Source organism: Podarcis melisellensis, assembly GCF_964234715.1.
Source record: "Podarcis melisellensis genome assembly, chromosome: 4".
NCBI lineage: Eukaryota > Metazoa > Chordata > Lepidosauria > Squamata > Lacertidae > Podarcis > Podarcis melisellensis.
In genome coordinates this window covers 72,194,124-72,213,624 of record NC_138531.1, presented here as the reverse complement: position 1 = coordinate 72,213,624, position 19,501 = coordinate 72,194,124, and the positions used below count along the sequence as shown (strand labels likewise).

At 41.9% G+C, this 19,501-nt stretch overlaps 1 protein-coding gene across 3 annotated transcripts in view; it reads left to right on the top strand.

Annotated features, from left to right (window-relative positions):
- Positions 1-19,501, top strand: part of NME7 (NME/NM23 family member 7) — a 67,397-nt gene that overhangs the window by 27,950 nt on the left and 19,946 nt on the right. For all 3 annotated transcript variants that reach the window (XM_081908527.1, XM_081908526.1, XM_081908528.1), the window contains 3 exons: positions 3,660-3,724; positions 8,815-8,883; positions 10,665-10,766. In XM_081908527.1, the coding sequence (XP_081764653.1) occupies positions 3,660-3,724; positions 8,815-8,883; positions 10,665-10,766 (236 nt within the window). The remainder of the gene's footprint in view (positions 1-3,659; positions 3,725-8,814; positions 8,884-10,664; positions 10,767-19,501) is intronic.

The window sequence follows — 19,501 nt, the reverse complement described above, 5'->3', positions numbered from 1 at the left end:
TAAGGCTGCAATTCTATATCCAGTTACCTTGGAGTAACTAGCTCATCTCACTGGGACTTAATTCTACATAGAAATGTATAGGATTGTGCTGTCAAAACAGCCAGCGCCCATCCTATTTCTGCTGGAACTAATCTGACAATTGCAAATAAAATCTGTCCATTGCATTATTGGAAGTTGCTCCCAGATGCTTAAATACATCACTCCTCTCAGCTGTCTACCGTCTTTCAGTGCAACTTTTGCTTTTATGATTTAAAATAATGGAAGTGCTTTTCAGAGATTGCCAATGCCTACCTTCAAGAGGCCTGCAACTGTTCAGTTTTTACGTGTATTTAAATGCATACGTTGTTGTTTTTCTTCTTAGATTTTCATCTAAATTTTTCCATCATCTACTGATTAAAAATATCGGTCATATAGTGGTACCTCGGGTTAAGTACTTAATTCGTTCCGGAGGTCCATTCTTAACCTGAAACTGTTCTTAACCTGAAGCACCACTTTAGCTAATGGGGCCTCCTGTTGCTGCCGCGCTGCCGGAGCACGATTTCTGTTCTCATCCTGAAGCAAAGTTCTTAACCCAAGGTACTATTTTTAGATTAGCGGAGTCTGTTACCTGAAGCGTATGTAACCTGAGGTACCACTGTAATTTAAAGCCGAGACCATGGGTTCTTATTTTTTCTCTGTCCTTATTGTGGGCTTTTAGCTTCAGTTCACTCAATAATAGTGGAGGAAGACACAGATTCTCACCTGGATTTCTCATTTTAAAAAGTTTCTGGTGTAATGGGGTTTGAATCTGTCCTCGGCAAACCTGTTACAAGCTTTGTCTTGGGGGTCTCTTGGTACTGCTGAGGACCTCACGTTTCCTGCAGAGAGCTGATTCTCAATGGCTGTGAAATCCTCCTGTATCTTAGCTTTCCTTTTCCACCTGAACCATGTCTTGGGAGCAGGGAGCCAAGGTAGATGATGATTTATGTCTTTGGCTTAGTTTTTTGTATTCCCCTCCTCTTCCACTATGGTGGTTTCTCTAGATCTTAGCTGAGACACATATTCAGTCCAAGTGGAGTGAGCTACTGCCCATGTGCAGCCTTGTTTAATAAAAGAACAAAAATAGGGATTATTGGTTGACCCTGTATCTTGTGACTTTGCAAGAGAAATCCTGTGCTCAGAATGTGCTTTCCCTGCACTTGGTAACCACAGACAATGGTTTCTGTTCCCAATCTGTAAAGATGGGTGAGGGCTTCTAAATTAAGCAGAGTATATCTGCTGCAGCTTCTTAGAATTTAATCACAGAGTGAGGCAGTTGATTTTCCAGGTCCGTCAGCTGTGCCGAATTTATCTGTGTTGTAAGTATTATCCTTTGAAGGCAATTGTAGTGAGATATAATTGAGGACAAGCAGAGTGGCGAGACCCAGAATGCAAAATGCATACCTTTTTCCCATGGTGTTTTGCATAAATTGTAATTCAAAAGGAAGTCAGCTAACAGGAACATGATTAAAGTTTCAACTTAGGTTGAGATCTAAGAGATCAAAGTCCACAGGCTCTATATGAATTATTATACATCAGCTGAATTGGCAGTGCAAAGTCCTCTACAGATCATATCTTAAGAACCGTTAAAGCACTCCCATAATGTATGTTCTTATTGGACTTATGCCCAGTAAACTGAGGTTTTGATAAGGGAACTCTGGGTTTTACCAACAACCTTCCTCCCAGTATTCACACAAGGAGGAGGACACCTTCTTTCTTCTTAACCCCACCCACTTCTTCCAGCTGTATTCTCCTCTTGCCTTTGTGCATTGATTTTTATATTGGAGTTGAAGACTGTAAAAAATTGCCTAAAGCAGATACAGTGGTACCTTGGTTCTCAAGTACCCTGGTACTCAAATGCCGAAAACCTGGAAGTAAATGTTCCGGTTTTTGAACGTTTTTCGGAAGCCAAATGTCCAATGTGGCTGTCGGCTATTGTTTCTGGGGCATCTGCACCAATCAGAAGCTGTGCCTTGGTTTTTGAACATTTCGGAATTCAAACGGATTTAGCGGTGTGTGTTCTGAATGCCATAGCTGACTAACTGGCAAGCCAATTAATAGATTAATCTCTAGATCTCAAAACGCAAAAGGTTGTTGTTCCAACGCGTTGTTGTTCATGCATGTGCAGCTTTTACCAAAGCCAGCACCCTCTGATTGCTTTTAAGTTTTTAGATCTGCTTTCTTTGAATTTGTCCTTATGTGTCACAAAGCAGTGAATTGTTAAACTGCAGAGTAGATGTTGTACCGCATCACTTCATCTGATTAAAATGCGCTTGAAGATTATCTGTTCTGTATTGGTGCCTAGTAACCTAATGCTGTCTTGGAGACATAAAACCTTCCCTCTCTTGTTTTTTTTTATGCCCAGAGTTATTTGTTATGCATTTTTGCTAGGATTAGTATTACATTCCTTCAGTTGTATTTAGTAATGCCTGTGATTTCTTTTGTACTTTGTCACTAAAAATTAAATCCTAAACGAACACTTAATCTGTGGCTCTGATTTGGCTTAGAGTAATCACATTTTAAAGATGTAGTCTTCCTAATTTTTAAATAGCCAGTTTCCTTATTGAGTGAGGTCTGAATATTTTAAAATAAGTTTAATCCCCCCCTCCATGTTTTATGGGCACCAAAATATTTGTCAAGTGCTTTCCTCATTATCCAAAACTCAAATGTAGGCATGAGCTTGTTTTTGGTGCAGAAATCAAAACCCAGACTTTTACAGAAAAAAAAAGTTATACTTAGCTGTTACAGAGCTGGGCATATATTTGAAAAGTGAAAGGCTTCAGCATGCATTTAAATTTGTCTTTCTGTTTTATATTGGGATCATATGTCACAGCATCTGTGATCTTTTTTCTCACCTAGCTAGCTCTCTGTTTCTTGCACTGTTTCTCACTTTCCCCCAAATGTTACAATATTTGCACATCTCTAATGTTAGGCCAGGTAGAAAAAACTATACAAACTGAATGAGTTGCACTATTTGGGGATAAAGCCTATAAATGGGAAGGGTGATTTGCATAATTTGGGTGTATTTTACTTTACCTTAAGTGTGAAAAATCAGTGTTGTATAGCATAATCCTAATCATTTTTACTTGGATGTGATTTCAGCGGAATCTACTTCTGGTTAAATTTGGTTACTGTTGAGTTGCAAGGAGCCTAAACAGTGACATTTCTACTGACTTGGTCACAGCTTTTATGGTTATTGTGAGCCCATAGGAGCAATGTGCCTGCCTCATATACCCCAAGTAAATGTGCAAGAAACAAGTGTTCTCATAAAAGCAACTGTATTATACCGTATTTTTCGCTCTATAAGACGCACCAGACCATAAGACCATAAGTTTTTGGAGGAGGGAAACAAGAAAAAAAATATTCTGAATCTCAGAAGACAGAACAACAAGAGGGATCGCTGTGCAGTGAAAGCAGCAATCCCTCTTGCTGTTCTGGCTTCTGGGATAGCTGTGCAGCCTGCATTCGCTCCATAAGACGCACACACATTTCCCCTTACTTTTTAGGAGGGAAAAAGTGAGTCTTATAGAGCGAAAAATATGGTAAATGTTTAATGTACTATAGCAAAATAGTCCCAGGACCCCACCATTTGAGACGAATTTCTGTAGCCAGTTAAAAAACCCAAACTTTTTTCTTCACAGGTCTGACTGGGAAGATAATAAAAGCAATACTTGATGGAGGATTTGATATTTCAGCCTTGCAGATGGTAACTCTTTCTCCTTGGTATTTGATCAGACCTTTTCTCTGATGAGATGAGGGAAAAACAACCTTTGCCACCTGTTGCACCCTCTCCTACACTAATTTTTTAATGCATTTCACCTGGGCAAAGCCTTTCCTTCAGGCAGCAACCCCATACATATCAGCTGCCTCTTACACCTGCCTATTTTTAAAGGGTGTCAGGTTCCCAGTCTGCTCTCTTGCAGAATACAGAAAATAAAAAATAGCCTTTTCAACCCTACTATACCCTCCCAAAATCATTACCAGGGGAGGAGAAAGCTATATTTGGGAGTAAATCCCCATTGAAATTGGTTGATAGAAATGGACAGGAACAAACTGCAAATAGTCTATATTGAGCAGTGTCTGCCTGGTTTTGCTCACAGAGGAACAGTGAGAGCTGTTGCCTTCTTTCTCATTTATGCACAATTTTCATTCTTGCTGTCTCTGTATTTTTCTTCCTTCCATCTCAACAGGTGTGTAAGCAACACCTTATTATGCTGCATTTCAATATAAGCTCAGTTCCTTTTGGCTGACTTTGACTTATCAAGGTTACTTAGTCTTTAAAACCAAAATAATGCTAGCCAGCTTGTCAGAACTGACTTATGTAGTAGGTGTATATGCATGTTTTACTATATATATATATATATATATATATATGCTTTCGTAGATTTTCACGGGTACAGGAATGCAGGTTTTGGTGTCCTTGGGTGTCTTCCCGTGTAAAAGTTGGGGTGTCTAGGCGACGTTTCGACGAGGTCTCACTCGTCATCTTCAGGCTGGTGCTTTCGGCTTCTTGTTACTGGAACAGAGCAGGATCTCAGTGTTTGAGTTCCTATAAATACTGTTGAGGGGGTGTGGTGTATAGCCTCCAATGTTCTGGGCAGAGAGGAAGTTCCCAGGCTAGTGTGCCTTTTCTTCTTTTGTTCCTTAATTACTTGAGGGATATCTTGAGTGATTTCTTGAGTGATATCCTGAGTACCACTTAGGTGGGTCATTAGGTGTGGATTAGTTGCTAAAGTCTTTGTGTCTTGACCTCTTGAACTTTGTGAAGAGTTTTTCTGAGAAGATGGCTGTACTGCACTTAGTTGTGCTCTGGCTTGGCTTCGTGTATAGGGGCGAGCTGTGGTTTTGTGGCCTGTGTCAGCCAGATCTGTGTAGGGATTGCAGGGGGGTGCAGCATCCGGAGGTGCCACCATGGTTTGGCTACTGGATGGTGTCTGTAATTTATCTGTGGAGAGGGTCTGGGTTTGGGTCTGGTGTGGTTGATTGGTGATGGCGTTCTGTGTGCCTCTGGATCTGGTGTCAGTTTTTGTGGGGAGGGCTAATTTCCAGATGTCTGGCAAGCGGGATGTGTCGTCACGCTTGTTCATGTTGTGAGGGTGTTTCTCTATCTCGATGGCTTCCATGATTATTCTCTTGTGGTGATGTTCCATGTTAAAGAGCAATTTGGAATCTGCAAAATTAATTTCGTGTCCTGTTTCTTTCATGTGTTGGAAAAGAGAGGAAGTTTTTTCTTCTTTTTTGACGGCATTCTTGTGTTCTGCGATACGTGCATTTATTCGTCTGTTTGTTTGTCCAATGTACGTGGCTGGGCAGACTTTGCAGGGTATTTCATAGACCCCTTGGTTTTCCAACTGGATTTTATCCTTGGGGTTTCTGAGGATATTGGCTATTTTTTGGTTGGTGCAAAAGGCTGTTTTGATATTGTGTTTATGGAGGATTTTGCTAATTTTATCTGTAGTGCCCTTGATATAAGGAAGGAGGGCCATGCCATTGTTTTCTTCTGTGTCTTGGTTTTTGGGGGGTGTTTCTTTTTGGATTAGCTTCGTAACCCTGTTTTGCTGGTATCCATTGGCAATTAACACATTTGAGAGATTCTGTAACTCAGTTGTCAAGTGGTCTTTGTCAGCCAGGCGTTTGGTTCTGGAGATGAGAGTCTTGGCTACGGAGTTTATTTGTGCAGGGTGGTGGTGTGATTGTGCATGTAAGTAGCGGTTGGTGTGTGTTTTTTTCCGGTAGATAGTGTGTCCTAGGGAGCCATCAGGTTTTTTGTAGATTAGGACGTCAAGGAAGGGAAGTTGGTTGTTGGCTTCTATTTCCATAGTGAATTGTATTTTGGGGTGTAGGCTGTTGAGATGTGTGAGGAAGCTATCCAGTTTTTCCTTCCCGTGTGGCCAAATTACAAAGGTGTCGTCAACATATCTGAGCCAAAGTTTGGGTTTGTGTTCTGACTTGTCTAAAGCATTGGTTTCAAAGTGTTCCATGTACAGGTTTGCGATGACCGGTGAGAGGGGTGATCCCATAGGTGCTCCTTCTATCTGTTTGTATCTTTGTCCATTATGGATGAAGTACGTGTTGGTTAGGCAGTGGTTGGTCAGGTCCAAGATGTATTCGGGGGGATTGTATTTGTTTTGAATGGCTGTCAAGGCTTCATTAATGGGCACTTGTGTGAAGAGAGATACAACATCGAAGCTCACAAGTAGGTCATTAGGATGTAGGTTTTGCTTCTTTATTGTTTCTATGAACTGGAACTTCATCCATAATGGACACGAAATTAATTTTGCAGATTCCAAATTGCTCTTTAACATGGAACATCACCACAAGAGAATAATCATGGAAGCCATCGAGATAGAGAAACACCCTCACAACATGAACAAGCGTGACGACACATCCCGCTTGCCAGACATCTGGAAATTAGCCCTCCCCACAAAAACTGACACCAGATCCAGAGGCACACAGAACGCCATCACCAATCAACCACACCAGACCCAAACCCAGACCCTCTCCACAGATAAATTACAGACACCATCCAGTAGCCAAACCATGGTGGCACCTCCGGATGCTGCACCCCCCTGCAATCCCTACACAGATCTGGCTGACACAGGCCACAAAACCACAGCTCGCCCCTATACACGAAGCCAAGCCAGAGCACAACTAAGTGCAGTACAGCCATCTTCTCAGAAAAACTCTTCACAAAGTTCAAGAGGTCAAGACACAAAGACTTTAGCAACTAATCCACACCTAATGACCCACCTAAGTGGTACTCAGGATATCACTCAAGAAATCACTCAAGATATCCCTCAAGTAATTAAGGAACAAAAGAAGAAAAGGCACACTAGCCTGGGAACTTCCTCTCTGCCCAGAACATTGGAGGCTATACACCACACCCCCTCAACAGTATTTATAGGAACTCAAACACTGAGATCCTGCTCTGTTCCAGTAACAAGAAGCCGAAAGCACCAGCCTGAAGATGACGAGTGAGACCTCGTCGAAACGTCGCCTAGACACCCCAACTTTTACACGGGAAGACACCCGAGGACACCAAAACCTGCATTCCTGTACCCGTGAAAATCTACGAAAGCATATATATATATATATATATATATATATATATATATATATATATAAAAACATGCATATACATATATATATATATATATATATATGTAAAGGTGAAGGGACCCCTGATCATTAGGTCCAGTTGCGGACAACTCTGGGGTTGCGGTGCTCATCTTGCTTTACTGGCCAAGGGAGCCAGCGTACAGCTTCCGGGTCATGTGGCCAGCATGACTAAGCCACTTCTGGCGAACCAGAGCAGCGCACAGAAACGCCATTTACCTTCCCGCCGGAATGGTACCTATCTATCTACTTGCACTTTGACGTGCTTTCGAACTGCTAGGTGGGCAGGAGCAGGGAACGAGCAACAGGAGCTCACCCCGTCGCAGGGTTTTGAACCGCCAACTCTCTGAATGGCAAGCCCTAGGCTCTGGGGTTTAACCCACAGCACCACACAAACACACACACACACACACACACACACACACACACACACACACATATGTATGTCATTATTTAGACAACTGTCTATTATTTATTATTATTTATTACTTCAATTTGTATCCTGCCATGTTGCTCATGGCTTCTAACAGCGACAAGATAAAAATACAGTAGAGGTGCTAAAGGTTATATAACCAACACAAATACAAAAGAGCAGATAAAAGTCAGAACAATAAGAATCCAAGTATAAAAACAGTCGGCAATTAAACACCTTGAGCATTGCAATAAACAAGTTGCCCTGGCAGGCCAAAGGTTTGTCAAAATGAAAAGGTATTTACTTGGCACTGGAGGGTCAACAGACAAGGTGGCAATTGAACTGTGGGAGGGAGGGAGCCCCAGAGCTGGGGCGCAGACACTGAAAAGACCTTCGCTTGTGCCCCTGCCAAATGCACTCTAGAAAATGGCAGGACTGAGAAAAGGGCTTCCCTGCAAGATCTTGGCACTCAAGCAGGCTCCTACAGGGAAAAGTGTTCCTTCAAGTAACCTGTTTCCAAGCCAGCTAGTGCTTGCATAATGAGCACTGTAATGCTTACCTTTCTAATGTAAAGTGGTACCTGGGTTGTCGAACAAATCGGCTCCCAAACGTTGCAAACTCAGAAGTGCGTGTTCTGGTTTGCGAACGTTATTTGTAAGCTGAACATCCGACACGGCTTCCACAGTTTCCGATTGAGTGCAGGAAGCTCCTGCAGCCAATTGGAAGCTATGCCTTGGTTTTCAAACCGTTATGGGACTCCTGGAACAGATTAGATTCAAGAACCAAGGTACTGCTGTATTTAGATTCTCCTTGTCATGTGGCTCTCTGACCCCAGCATGAATATGCTGTATATTCCTCCTTCCCCTCCATTTAACAGAGTTGAACTTGTAGCAACAGCGAATGGAATATTTTTTAAAAATGTGCTTTGTTGAGTTTTGTACAATCTAAATGGTACACAAAAGAGTAGCAATAAAAAATAAAACAAATATGGGTATTTTGTGATTTGTTTGATACGATGAGACATACATGTGGAAAACAGGGGGGGGAGAGAATGAATCATAAATGGGATCTTGATCTCTGGTGTCTTTTTAATTTTTATCAGCTTTTCCACATAATACTCTGTGAGGGATTAATTGAGAAATAAGTTAAAGTCTCCTCAGGTTGTGTATGAAAAGAAAAGGGGCACCAATAATGCTTCGAGATGTATACACTTGTTCCCACTGTACACAGAATAAATACTTTTCCTTTCTGTTCTTTCTTACATACAGTTCTATATGGACCGTGCAAATGCAGAGGAATTCTACTCAATTTACAAAGGTGTTGTCGCTGAATATGCTGTAAGTAAGCGCTATAAAGTCTCTCTTTGTTTCAGGGCCCATTTTGGATAGAATCTTAATGGACCGTCCTGAAGGCTTATTGTCAAGGGCATGGCACAAGCTTTGAGGGATTATAAAGTCACTTTTCAGTGCTGCTCTTCACCTCAGCCACAAAGATTTCAACCTAGTAATGTTTTTGAATTGGCAAGACAGACTGCGCAAGTGATGATTTTAGTTTGGCTCAACATAAAACTTGTCTTTTTCAAATATTTTAATGGATAGTGAAACATGGCAAAAGTTGTATTTGATATTGATGCAGTGGCTGAGTTGAGTAGGTTTCTTCTAGCAAAAATTATTGATACTAAGAGGTTTGGTTGCAATATAACCAAATGGATAGTGTCTGTATTTTTTAAGATCACTTACCTCACACTGAGAAATGATATATGTATTGTGACTTCCTTTGTCCCTGCCAGCAGCAGCTGTGGAAAGGAGGCTTGGAAAACCACAGCATGATGTTTCATTCATTCATTCATTCATTTATATACTGCATTTCCACAAGGTTGTATCCAAGCTGGTTCACTACATGTCAGATGAACATATCAATACAACAATTTAAAATTAAAGTACTAGCAATTCCAAATACGCCTGCTTCTTGGGAGAAGGGCAATGACAGGCCTAGACAGCATCTTGAGAAGGAGAGACATCACCTTGCCAACAAAGGTTCGTATAGTTAAAGCTATGGTTTTCCCAGTAGTGATGTATGGAAGTGAGAGCTGGACCATAAAGAAGGCTGATCGCTGAAGAATTGATGCTTTTGAATTATGGTGCTGGAGGAGACTCTTGAGAGTCCCATGGACTGCAAGAAGATCAAACCTCTCCATACTGAAGGAAATCAACCCCGAGTGCTCACTGGAAGGACAGATTGTGAAGCTGAGGTTCCAGTACTTTGGCCACCTCATGAGAAGAGAAGACTTCCTGGAGAAGACCCTGATGTTGGGAAAGATGGAGGGCACAAGGAGAAGGGGGCGACAGAGGGTGAGATGGTTGGATAGTGTTTTCGAGGTTACCAGCATGAGTTTGACCAAACTGCGGGAGGCAGTGGAGGACAGAGGTGCCTGGCGTTCTCTGGTCCATGGGGTCACGAAGAGTCGAACACGACTAAACAACAACAATTCCAAATAAACCTTAGTGTCAATAAGTAAATCCATGATAAGTATCAATCAAGCCATACAACTAAAGCAACCAAATAACACAATAGAAATAAAGCTGATATGTCCAACAGCTTAAAATTGAACACAAGAGAGAATGAAGCTTAATCAAAGAAATAAAATATACAGTATATTCCAAAGAGGTGATGTTATGGTATGGAATAAGTTCTCTTATGGATCAGTAATTGGTTAAAGAACAGGATGCAAAGAGAAGGAATAAATGGACACTTCAAGCAATGGAAGGGTGCAAAAGATGGAGTCCTTCAAGGATCTGTATTAGGATCTGTGTTTTTTCGCTTTTTCATTGATTGAACACAGAGGTGGCAACAGTGGTGGTCTGATGAGAGTCACTATGTCAGTGAAGTTGAAGAATGCAGACTAGCCCCAGAATATATAAAAATCATGAGAGAACTGACACATTTCATTAGGAACATTTCTGTTAGAATGGATAGAACTGCCTTTGAAAACAACATGCAGAGAGTGGTCTGGGCTGGCTTAGATTTTCTTACAACAAGAAATGATGCAAATTGATATACAGTGCAGAGTAAAAGGTATAAAAACCATTTAACAATCTGTTCCTTTTTCCTGTTGCAGGAGATGGTTGTGGAACTTTGCTCAGGCCCTTGTGTTGCTCTAGAGATTAGGCAAGTAGATCCTGAAAAAGTATTCCGAGACTTCTGCGGGCCTTCGGATCCCGTAAGTAACTTACTTGAGAACTTTGTATTGGGGCCAAAGCAAAAATGATGCATGAGGTTTGAGATTGTTTCCATCAAAGTTTTTGGTTTTTACTTTAAAGGAGCCTAGAGGCAGTTGGCTTTCTTTTTTTATTGGAATTTAGAAAATCTCCCAGGAAATCTAAAATTCCTTCCAAAGCTGCTATTAGTCCTACAGGGGAAAATATACCTGCATGATGCAGATGCCTAACACCCTGTCAGATGCTGTTGTGGTTGCTCGAGAGTAACCAGGCAGGACTCCGACCTGTCTTTTCCAGGCTTTATTTTGGTGCAAACTATTTACAGCGCAGAGTGTCATAAGTTCATGTCTGGCTCAATCGCTAGCAGAATCCGGGAGTGGTCTGTTCTTGTACTTCCCCCAACATAAAAGTTTAGTCACCCCCAGCCTTTTCCACCCCTCCCTGGGCCTCAAGCTGCTGTGCATGATGGGCGAAGGCAGGCGTGTGCTTCCCTCCTCTCCAGCTTGCTCAGTTGCGGTGTTAAGGCTCTTTCTAGCATCCTCTGGCTCTTGCACCTCTTCTCCACTGGAGGTGGGGGTTTCCTTCTCGCCGGAAGAGGAACTGCTTTGCAAGATTTTCGGAGGCTCCCTGTAACACAATTCCCCCTCTATCTCTCGCCTCTGCGCCGATGGCAGTTCCCTGACACACCTCACACCCCACCTTGGGAAAAGTGGGTATTATAGCAGCTGCAGTGGAAAATAGATGGGGCAAATGGGGGAGGGAAGCGTTAAACACTCTCTACCTTAGTGCGGCTTCTCCAATCAAAACTGAACCCCCCTCCCCATAGCTTCTTTAAAGTTCAAAAATTGGGTAGATTCAATTGTAGATCTCTTGTGTTGCATCTGATTTGCTGCTCAGTTTTAAAAGGAATGGACAAATCTGTTAATTTCACTTTCTTTGAGTTTCTCATTTCTCTAGTCTCCAATTTGCCACATTACTTTTTTAAAAAAATGTCCTCATGGAAATTCATCAGTATTTATCCTACTTATACACATTACCTCAAGCAGTTTCCCCTAATAAAGTGCATTTTTAATTTAATTTTAACGAATATATTTATATATAGTTGTTCACATATTCTGGTTTTTTAAAGATAGCTGTGCTTTGGTTTCCAAATTGGTCTGAGAGGTATGAATTAGGTAGGTTCTATTAAAATGTAAACCAGATTTCTCCCCCACCCCTTCTGTATGGCAGTATAGTAACAGATAACAACTTTAGAAGCCTACATTTGAAAAATGTTCTATTCAGCTTGCCTGCTAATATAATGATCACTTAGAGTCATGGTTTACAAGCAGAAAGGAGAGCTACACCTTAACATGTGTCATTTTTGTTGCTGTCATTATTATTTATGCAGTTATGACCATTGCTAAGCCTTCTTTGCATTAGATATGAAAGTACATCACTGGAGTACGATTTAAGCTACTCTAATCTATGCCAATTCAGTGCTTGTTACTCAGAAAGCAGTGTGAACAACCATATTTTAGGATATTTGCCTCTTGCTACTAAGCCATGTTGGCAACACTGCAGCTCATACTGAACTACTGTTCTACTGGGCTAGTGTTGTTGTCAAAAAGGGGTGAAAGTGATACAGACATTTAATAAACTTAACTATCTGTAAAATGGCACAGATGGAATCGGTCAGGCCATAGACCTATGGCAGAGCATCTGCCTTGCATGCAGAAGGTCCCAGGTTCAGTCCCCAGCATCTCTAGGTAGGGCTGGCAAACATTCCTGCCAAAACCCTGAAGCGCTGCTACCAGTTAGTGTAGACAGTGTTGAGCAAGATGGGCCAATTGTCTGACTTGCTATAAAGCAGCTTCCTCTGTTTCCTATGACACTGGTAGCTGCTGCCAGATTAAATATTTTAAATATTTAATCTGGCTATTAAATATTTTAAATGCTAGCAAAAATCAGACGGTACAATTTGACTGCTTAAACAGTCATGATTCTAGTAGTGCACTCCTATGCACATTGATTTTGAAGGGAGTCCCTCTGTGTTTAAAAGAGGTTACTCCCATGTAAGGCTGCGCTTCCTACTTATGTGGAAGGAAGCCCCATTGAACTCAATGGGAGTAACTTCTGTGAATGTATGTCCAGGAGGAAGGATCTAGATACATTCACATTGGCGCAAGCACATTGTCGTCTTCTGATGACTCTCTTTTGGAATTCCACACCTGAGAAACAATGAATTACTTACTGCGACGGTAAAACAACTTAGCATATTTGAAGGCAGATGAGTTTATGATTACAAATAATTAGGCTGCTCTTCACATTGCACTAAGCAATGCAAACAGAAGGGAAAATGGATTCTCCGTCAATGACAGACCGTTATCGACTGGAGTTAGAAAACAGATCAATAAGAAGCTGCAATTAGTATGTCATGCTGTCTGTGGCTGTCTCTAGCGGAAAGGACATGGTTGGATTTTTTCAAATGTTATTTAGGGTCAAATATAATCAGTGTTCCTTTTCCTTATTAAAGATAAATAAATTCTATATTGCATACACTAGTTATTGTCAGTCTGCTAGAAACTTGGCATTTTAAGGTGTTTGCTTCTGAAATGGGTAAAAGGGCTTGTGAGGATGTGCAGGCCTACCTCTGTCCCTCCAGGACATCATGGATGCTGGCCATGCCCCCAATGTGTGATTGGCATTATTCTAAAGGCGACCATTTCTATGTGTGTAAAGTTGGGTCCCCAATCCCCATGTAAGAAACCTTCCACACCATACCATATTTTTAAAAGTTTCTACTTGGCTTTAATCCAAACATCATTTGTATGTGTGAGTTGAAAACAATAGCTTCAAATTACTATGAACTCTCAAAACATTCTTGAAAAGCATTCAGTATTTGGTTTTTAACTCCATCCTGAACTTTAATAATGACTCTATGAAGCAGTTCTCCCATTTGGGGGCGGGGGGTCACGTCCCTGCTCGCTAACTACAACTTCATATTCCTGTGTAAAACTACAGCCTCTCCATGAAAAAAATGCAACACACCCATCAGAAAGAATTTTTTTGAATAATGGCTGTGTCTGATGTGGTAGTCTGAAGTTATCAGCCGGATAATTTGATCATACCAACCCTCTCTGCAGAAATCTGGGAATGCTTAAGATATATCAGGATCTATCAATAGAGGCTAGGTCTGTCAATGGAGAATCAGGTGAACATCGGCATTCCTTTATTAGCCAAAAAATAATAATCAATCAAAAAATTCTGAATTTATGTTGCTAGAGCTGTATTGTGTGCATATGCAATATATTCTGTGCTAGAGGAAACATTCCTGTTTTGAAAAAACAGCCGCTGCCACCATTTGCAATAGCTGACAGCCAGAGCAGCTGCAGTGTGAGCTTTTGACTCTGTGGTTCCTTTCTCATTGTCTTATAAACCATTCATTAAACAAAGCCTTTTTAAAAGCAAAAACCAACAACCCTGAATGTGAAATGTGGGCGACTAAATGACTGTTCGGTGGATTAATAATTTAGGGTTTGCTCACTGGTCTGTTCAGCTTGCTTCTCCTTTCTACTGCAAGACAACCTGACCAGAATTTTGATCAGTTTATTTCTTTGCAGTATCACAAACATCCCTGACTAACCAAATTTGAGATTATTATTATTTTTTAAAAAGAAAGATGCAAACAATACTAAATATAACTGTTTTGTGTCGCTTCATTTCAGATGTGCAGGGATAATTCCCAGTGAACCAGCATGGCACTGAGAAGGGTGTTGACAATAATTCTGGGCTATTTTAAAATCCCAGCTCTGGGTTAGGAGGGCACAGCTTCTCTTGCTACCGCACTCAGGGCCATTTCTCACCTGATGCAGAGCAAGCCAAAGAATACAACCCACAGGGAGCTGTAGCCAATCACAATGCCTAACATTTAATGTGTAGTGCTGCAGTGCCACATTTTGAATATTCATTTCTATGCTTCTTTGCTTTGCTGTGTACATACCACACAGTTAAAACATATCTATCCTCCGCTAAAGAATCCTGGGAAATGTAGTTTGTTAAGGGTGCTGTTGCTCAGTGAGGTGTAAACTATAATTCCCATTATTCTTTTTTTTTGTGTGTGTATGCTTTAAATATATGGTATGTATGCAGCCTTAGTCTAGTCCATGGGTAGGTAAACTAAGGCCCAGGGGCCGGATTCGGCCCAATCACCTTCTAAATCCAGCCAGGACTCAGCGTGTTTTTACATGAGTAGAATGTGTCCTTTTAAAATGCATCTCTGGGTTATTTGTGGAGAATAGGAATTTGTTCATTATTATTTTTTTCAAAATATAGTCCGGCCCCCAACAAGGTCTGAGGGACAGTGGACTGCCCCCCTGCTGAAAAAGTTTGCTGATGCCTGGTCTAGTCAGCTCAAAAGTTATGAACTCCATCTTGGAATATGATTTTATTTTAGACTGTGATGACTGGCAGGAGTGTAGAGCTTTATCCACTACTCAAAAAGCCCCCAGAATTTCAAAACTATGCAAGGTTGTTTAGATAAAAGCTTCTCCTTGCATGCAGAACAATTTTATACAGGTGCTGAACTTATTAAAGCCCTAAGTGGCTTTGGGATCCAAATGCCTGAAGGAGTGTTTCCTCCCATACCAGCCTTCCTATGCATCAAGTTCTTTAATTAAGGCCCTTCTCCAAATACCATTATTTATGTATTTATAGCCTCTGCTTAATCATGTTGTGTGCTTGTTAATCTTATTGCTGGAATCCATTAGATGAAGGGTAGTCGAGAATTGCTTAAAATAAAATGTTTTACTCAAAAGTCAATCCATCTAAGTTGGGTGGGATTTAGCAAGTGGGTTTAGGATTGCAATTCTAGCCAGGCATTACAGTAGTTTGTTTTGTGAAGGTGCATACAATTGATGAGTGCATCTACACCAGTGGTGGTCCAATACATTTTGCTACTGGAGGCAAAGGACAAGATGGTATCCCCACCTTCCATTCCTGCTGAACTAGGAGCTGAATCTTAACTTCAGCAGTGATGATATCATCTTGTGAACCTGGGGCAGCAAGCTAGTTTAGGGGGTCCAGGGCATGCCATGTGGCATGTAGAGTTCTTTCCTCCCACAGAGAGGAATGATTGAGGGGCTCTGGGCAACAGCAGTGCTGCTGCCGACTGCCAACATCTGCTGCATGAGACCATTGCCTTACTCTGCCCAATGAGAGGACCAGCCTTTGCCCTCGTGGATTCAGTAGATACTTGCAAAATTCAAAATGCAGCAAGCTGTTGTAGATTGGCTAATTTGATAAGACCTGTGATTAATGAGGCAGGTGCCTGTTGTTGGTTGTCGTTCGCCTGATGCTTATGAGGTATGTGTGTTGCTTTGCTTGTTCCTGCTAATATAAAGTGGCAGGCATCTCTTCCCCCTTACAAATGGATAAATAGCATGTAGGTAAATCATTAACTGACATTAGAGTGGAATTAGCCATTCAAGCCTTTAACAAAAATCTCAAATAGTGCTTTATTTATTGATTTATAAAGACTTCCAGTATTTGGCAGCCTCTAGTAAATTTTGTCAGTGCAGCTAAGAAATAAAAGAGCTAAAACAAGGGTATACAATATTTATTCAAATAACATTTATTTATTAAATGTATTTTTAAACCCACTTTTCCATCTGTATGGGGATAGTCAATGTGGTGCTCTCCAGGTGTTGTTGGACTTCAGCGTCCATCGTGCCTGACCACTGGCCATGTTTGCGGAGACGAATGGGAGTTGTTGTAATAATGCATCCTACCTAGCAATGGAATATTTATTTTATTTTATTTTATTTTATTTATTTAATTTATGTACTGGTCTTCATCTGAAGATCTCAGGGCCGGTTCAGAGCATAAAAATACAAAATACGTAATAAAAACAAGAGCAAAAACAAAGCAAACCCATAACCACCCCCACCCCCAACAAATTTAAGAGAACGTAGAATATTAATTAGCCAAAGGGCTGGTTGAAGGAAAAGTTTTTGCCTGACACCTAAAGATGAAGGCACCATGTGAGCCTCCCTGGGGACAGCATCCCACAAAATGGGGAGCAACTGCAGAAGAGTCCCATTCTCATGTTGCCACCCTCTGGACCTCTCATGAAGGAGGCACATGAAGAAGGGCCTCAGATGTTGATGAATACAGAGAAGAGCTACTTGTGAAGATCTTTAAACTTTGAGGAGAGGATATAGGGAGAGGCAGTCCAGGTACTGGGACTTGATGAAGCCATTTAGGACTTTAATAGGCAAACATCCCTTCACCAATTTCTCACAGAAGCAAATAAGCAGTCAATGACACTCCTTCAAAATTGGTGTAACATGATTACATCTGACTCTACCAGTCAGTATTCTGGCAGTCCAGCAGCTGTGCATACAACATATTACAGATAATCTGGTTGAGAGATAACCAGAGAATAGATTGCTCTGGAAAAGCTATCCCTGCTAAGAAAGGGGTGCAGCTGGTGAACCAGTCAAAAGTGGGGAAATGAACTTTACGCCGCTAGGTCCACATAAGCCAGGCATGGCCAAACTCGGCCCTCCAGATGTTTTGGGACTACAACTCCCATCATCCCTAGCTAACAGGACCAGTGGTCAGGGATGATGGGAACTGTAGTCCCAAAACTCCTGGAGGGCCAAGTTTGGCCATGCCTGACATAAGCCTCCAGTGATAATGCTGGATCTAGAAAGACTCCCCAGCCACATGCCTTCTCCTTCATGTGTAGTGCAGCCCCACATAGAACAGGCTATATTTTTTCTCAAACTTGAGAACCACTTACCCATAATGTGTCGCATGTTGTCAGGATTCATCCTCAGGGGTTTGTTTTTGGCTTCATCCAGCTTAATACTGCCCCCAAGGACTGATGCGGCACCTGCACAGCGTCACCTGACTCTTATGACAACAAGAAATAGAGCTGAGTGTCGTCAGCATGCTGTGAAGCCAAGCAGAATTTCCCCAGTGTGACTGCCTGAAACCAGACCTGTGGGCAGAAGCAGAATCACTGTAACACCATGCCCCCAATTCCCAAATTATAGCACTGACCCAGTAAGATACCATGGTCAATTATGTCAAAAGCTGCCGAGAGAGCAAGAAAAATCAATAGAGTTGCATTTCCCTTGTCTCTCTTCTGATAGAAGTCAGCAATCAGAACAAGCAGGGCAGTTTGCTGAATCCAAATTGAAATAGGCCCAGATAATAAATTACCTCCAAGTGTGCTAGGAGTTTCAGCACCACCAGTGTCCTGACTGCCTTGCCCAGTAATGGGATATTGGCAGCTTAGCAGTAGATATCATCTCTTGCAGCAGTAGTGTGTCCTGCTGCCGCCACCACCTGCCCTGAAACCTCCGCCATTGGCAAAGAAGTGGCACCAGTATCGGTGCTGATTTCAGGTGAGATCTCTCCTGTTCTGCAAGATCTTGTGGGATTTCAGGTGAGATCTCAACAGAAATTGGTGCCAAAGCTGGTGACACCTCTCTGCTGGCAGTAGGGCAGGCGGGGCACCTACAGGGGATTCCACCGCCAGAGGCAGCTGCCACATCTTGCCTAAAGGCTGCATTGGCCCTGGTACCTTGGGTCCAAAGAATTTGAGATGTTACCATCTACCTGGCTTTAGATGGAAGTGGGTCAAGAGGTTGATGTCTGGGCAGCTTCACGCAAGAGATGGTGACCCTTTTAGGTGTATTTGTGAAGTTTGCAATACAAACATTGCGGGCCTCATTGCAAAGGGCTCTATCTTCCCTGTGGCTTCTTTCAATACCACATTGCTTGAAAGCCCAGAATCACACGGCAAGGACTAACTGCACGAGTCATTGCTGCCAATGGAGGGTGAGGGTGATCACGAGGGATTTGGTCAACCTACACGAGCAAAGGGTCTTTGTTGTCATCCTCACCCTTCCGTGCCCCCCGCCCAGCTCGCCAAATGCAGGAAATCCAAAGCCAGCAGTGTGAAACTAAATGAGATACTTTTCATAGACTGATTCCTCCCTATGCTTCGGAAAAACTGGCTTGGCCAGTTTGAATGCTGACACGTTGTCACTCAAAGCCATTTTTGTAAAATACCATGTTAAGTATGTAAGGACTATAAATGCTGCATGTCAACAAGAACTTGTGCTGGAAGCCTGCTGTCACAGAATTGGTTGATTTACCGGTAGTCAACCCAGTCTATGAGAATCTGCTTCCTCTCTTTCAATAGTCTGTGTTCTGCCCTTTTCTGCGAAACCCGTTTTTATTTGCTTGCCTGTTTGGCGCTCTATCACAGGAGGAGGAGTTCTGGGCTGGTGATATCAAGTATCCTGCAGGGCTTCCCCAGTGTTGTTGTTGCTCTAATACACCACCCCAGTCTTGCTAAGCGGCAGCACCACTAGTGCAGGGAGCTGGCCTTCTCAACCATCTCATAATCTCTCTCAAATGTTTGCTGAGGAGGAGGTAAATCTGAGCACATTAGCCACCATTTTTATTGGTTCTGCTCCCCTGCCAGTGGTCAGATGCACTGAAATTTAGAAGGCAAAGCTTTCCCTGTCACTTACTTTCATGCCAAGAATATTTTCATTTGCTAACTTACTACAGGTTGTCAGGCTGCAGTTAAGGACAGTGTTGATCTAGTAAAATTGCTCCCATTCAGCTTGCTGGAATGTTGCAAATGTTGACTGGTCCTAATAAAGGCAATGTTTTACTGTCCCTGGAGTTTGTTTTTCTAATTAAAATGTTATATTGAATTATGAATATATACACA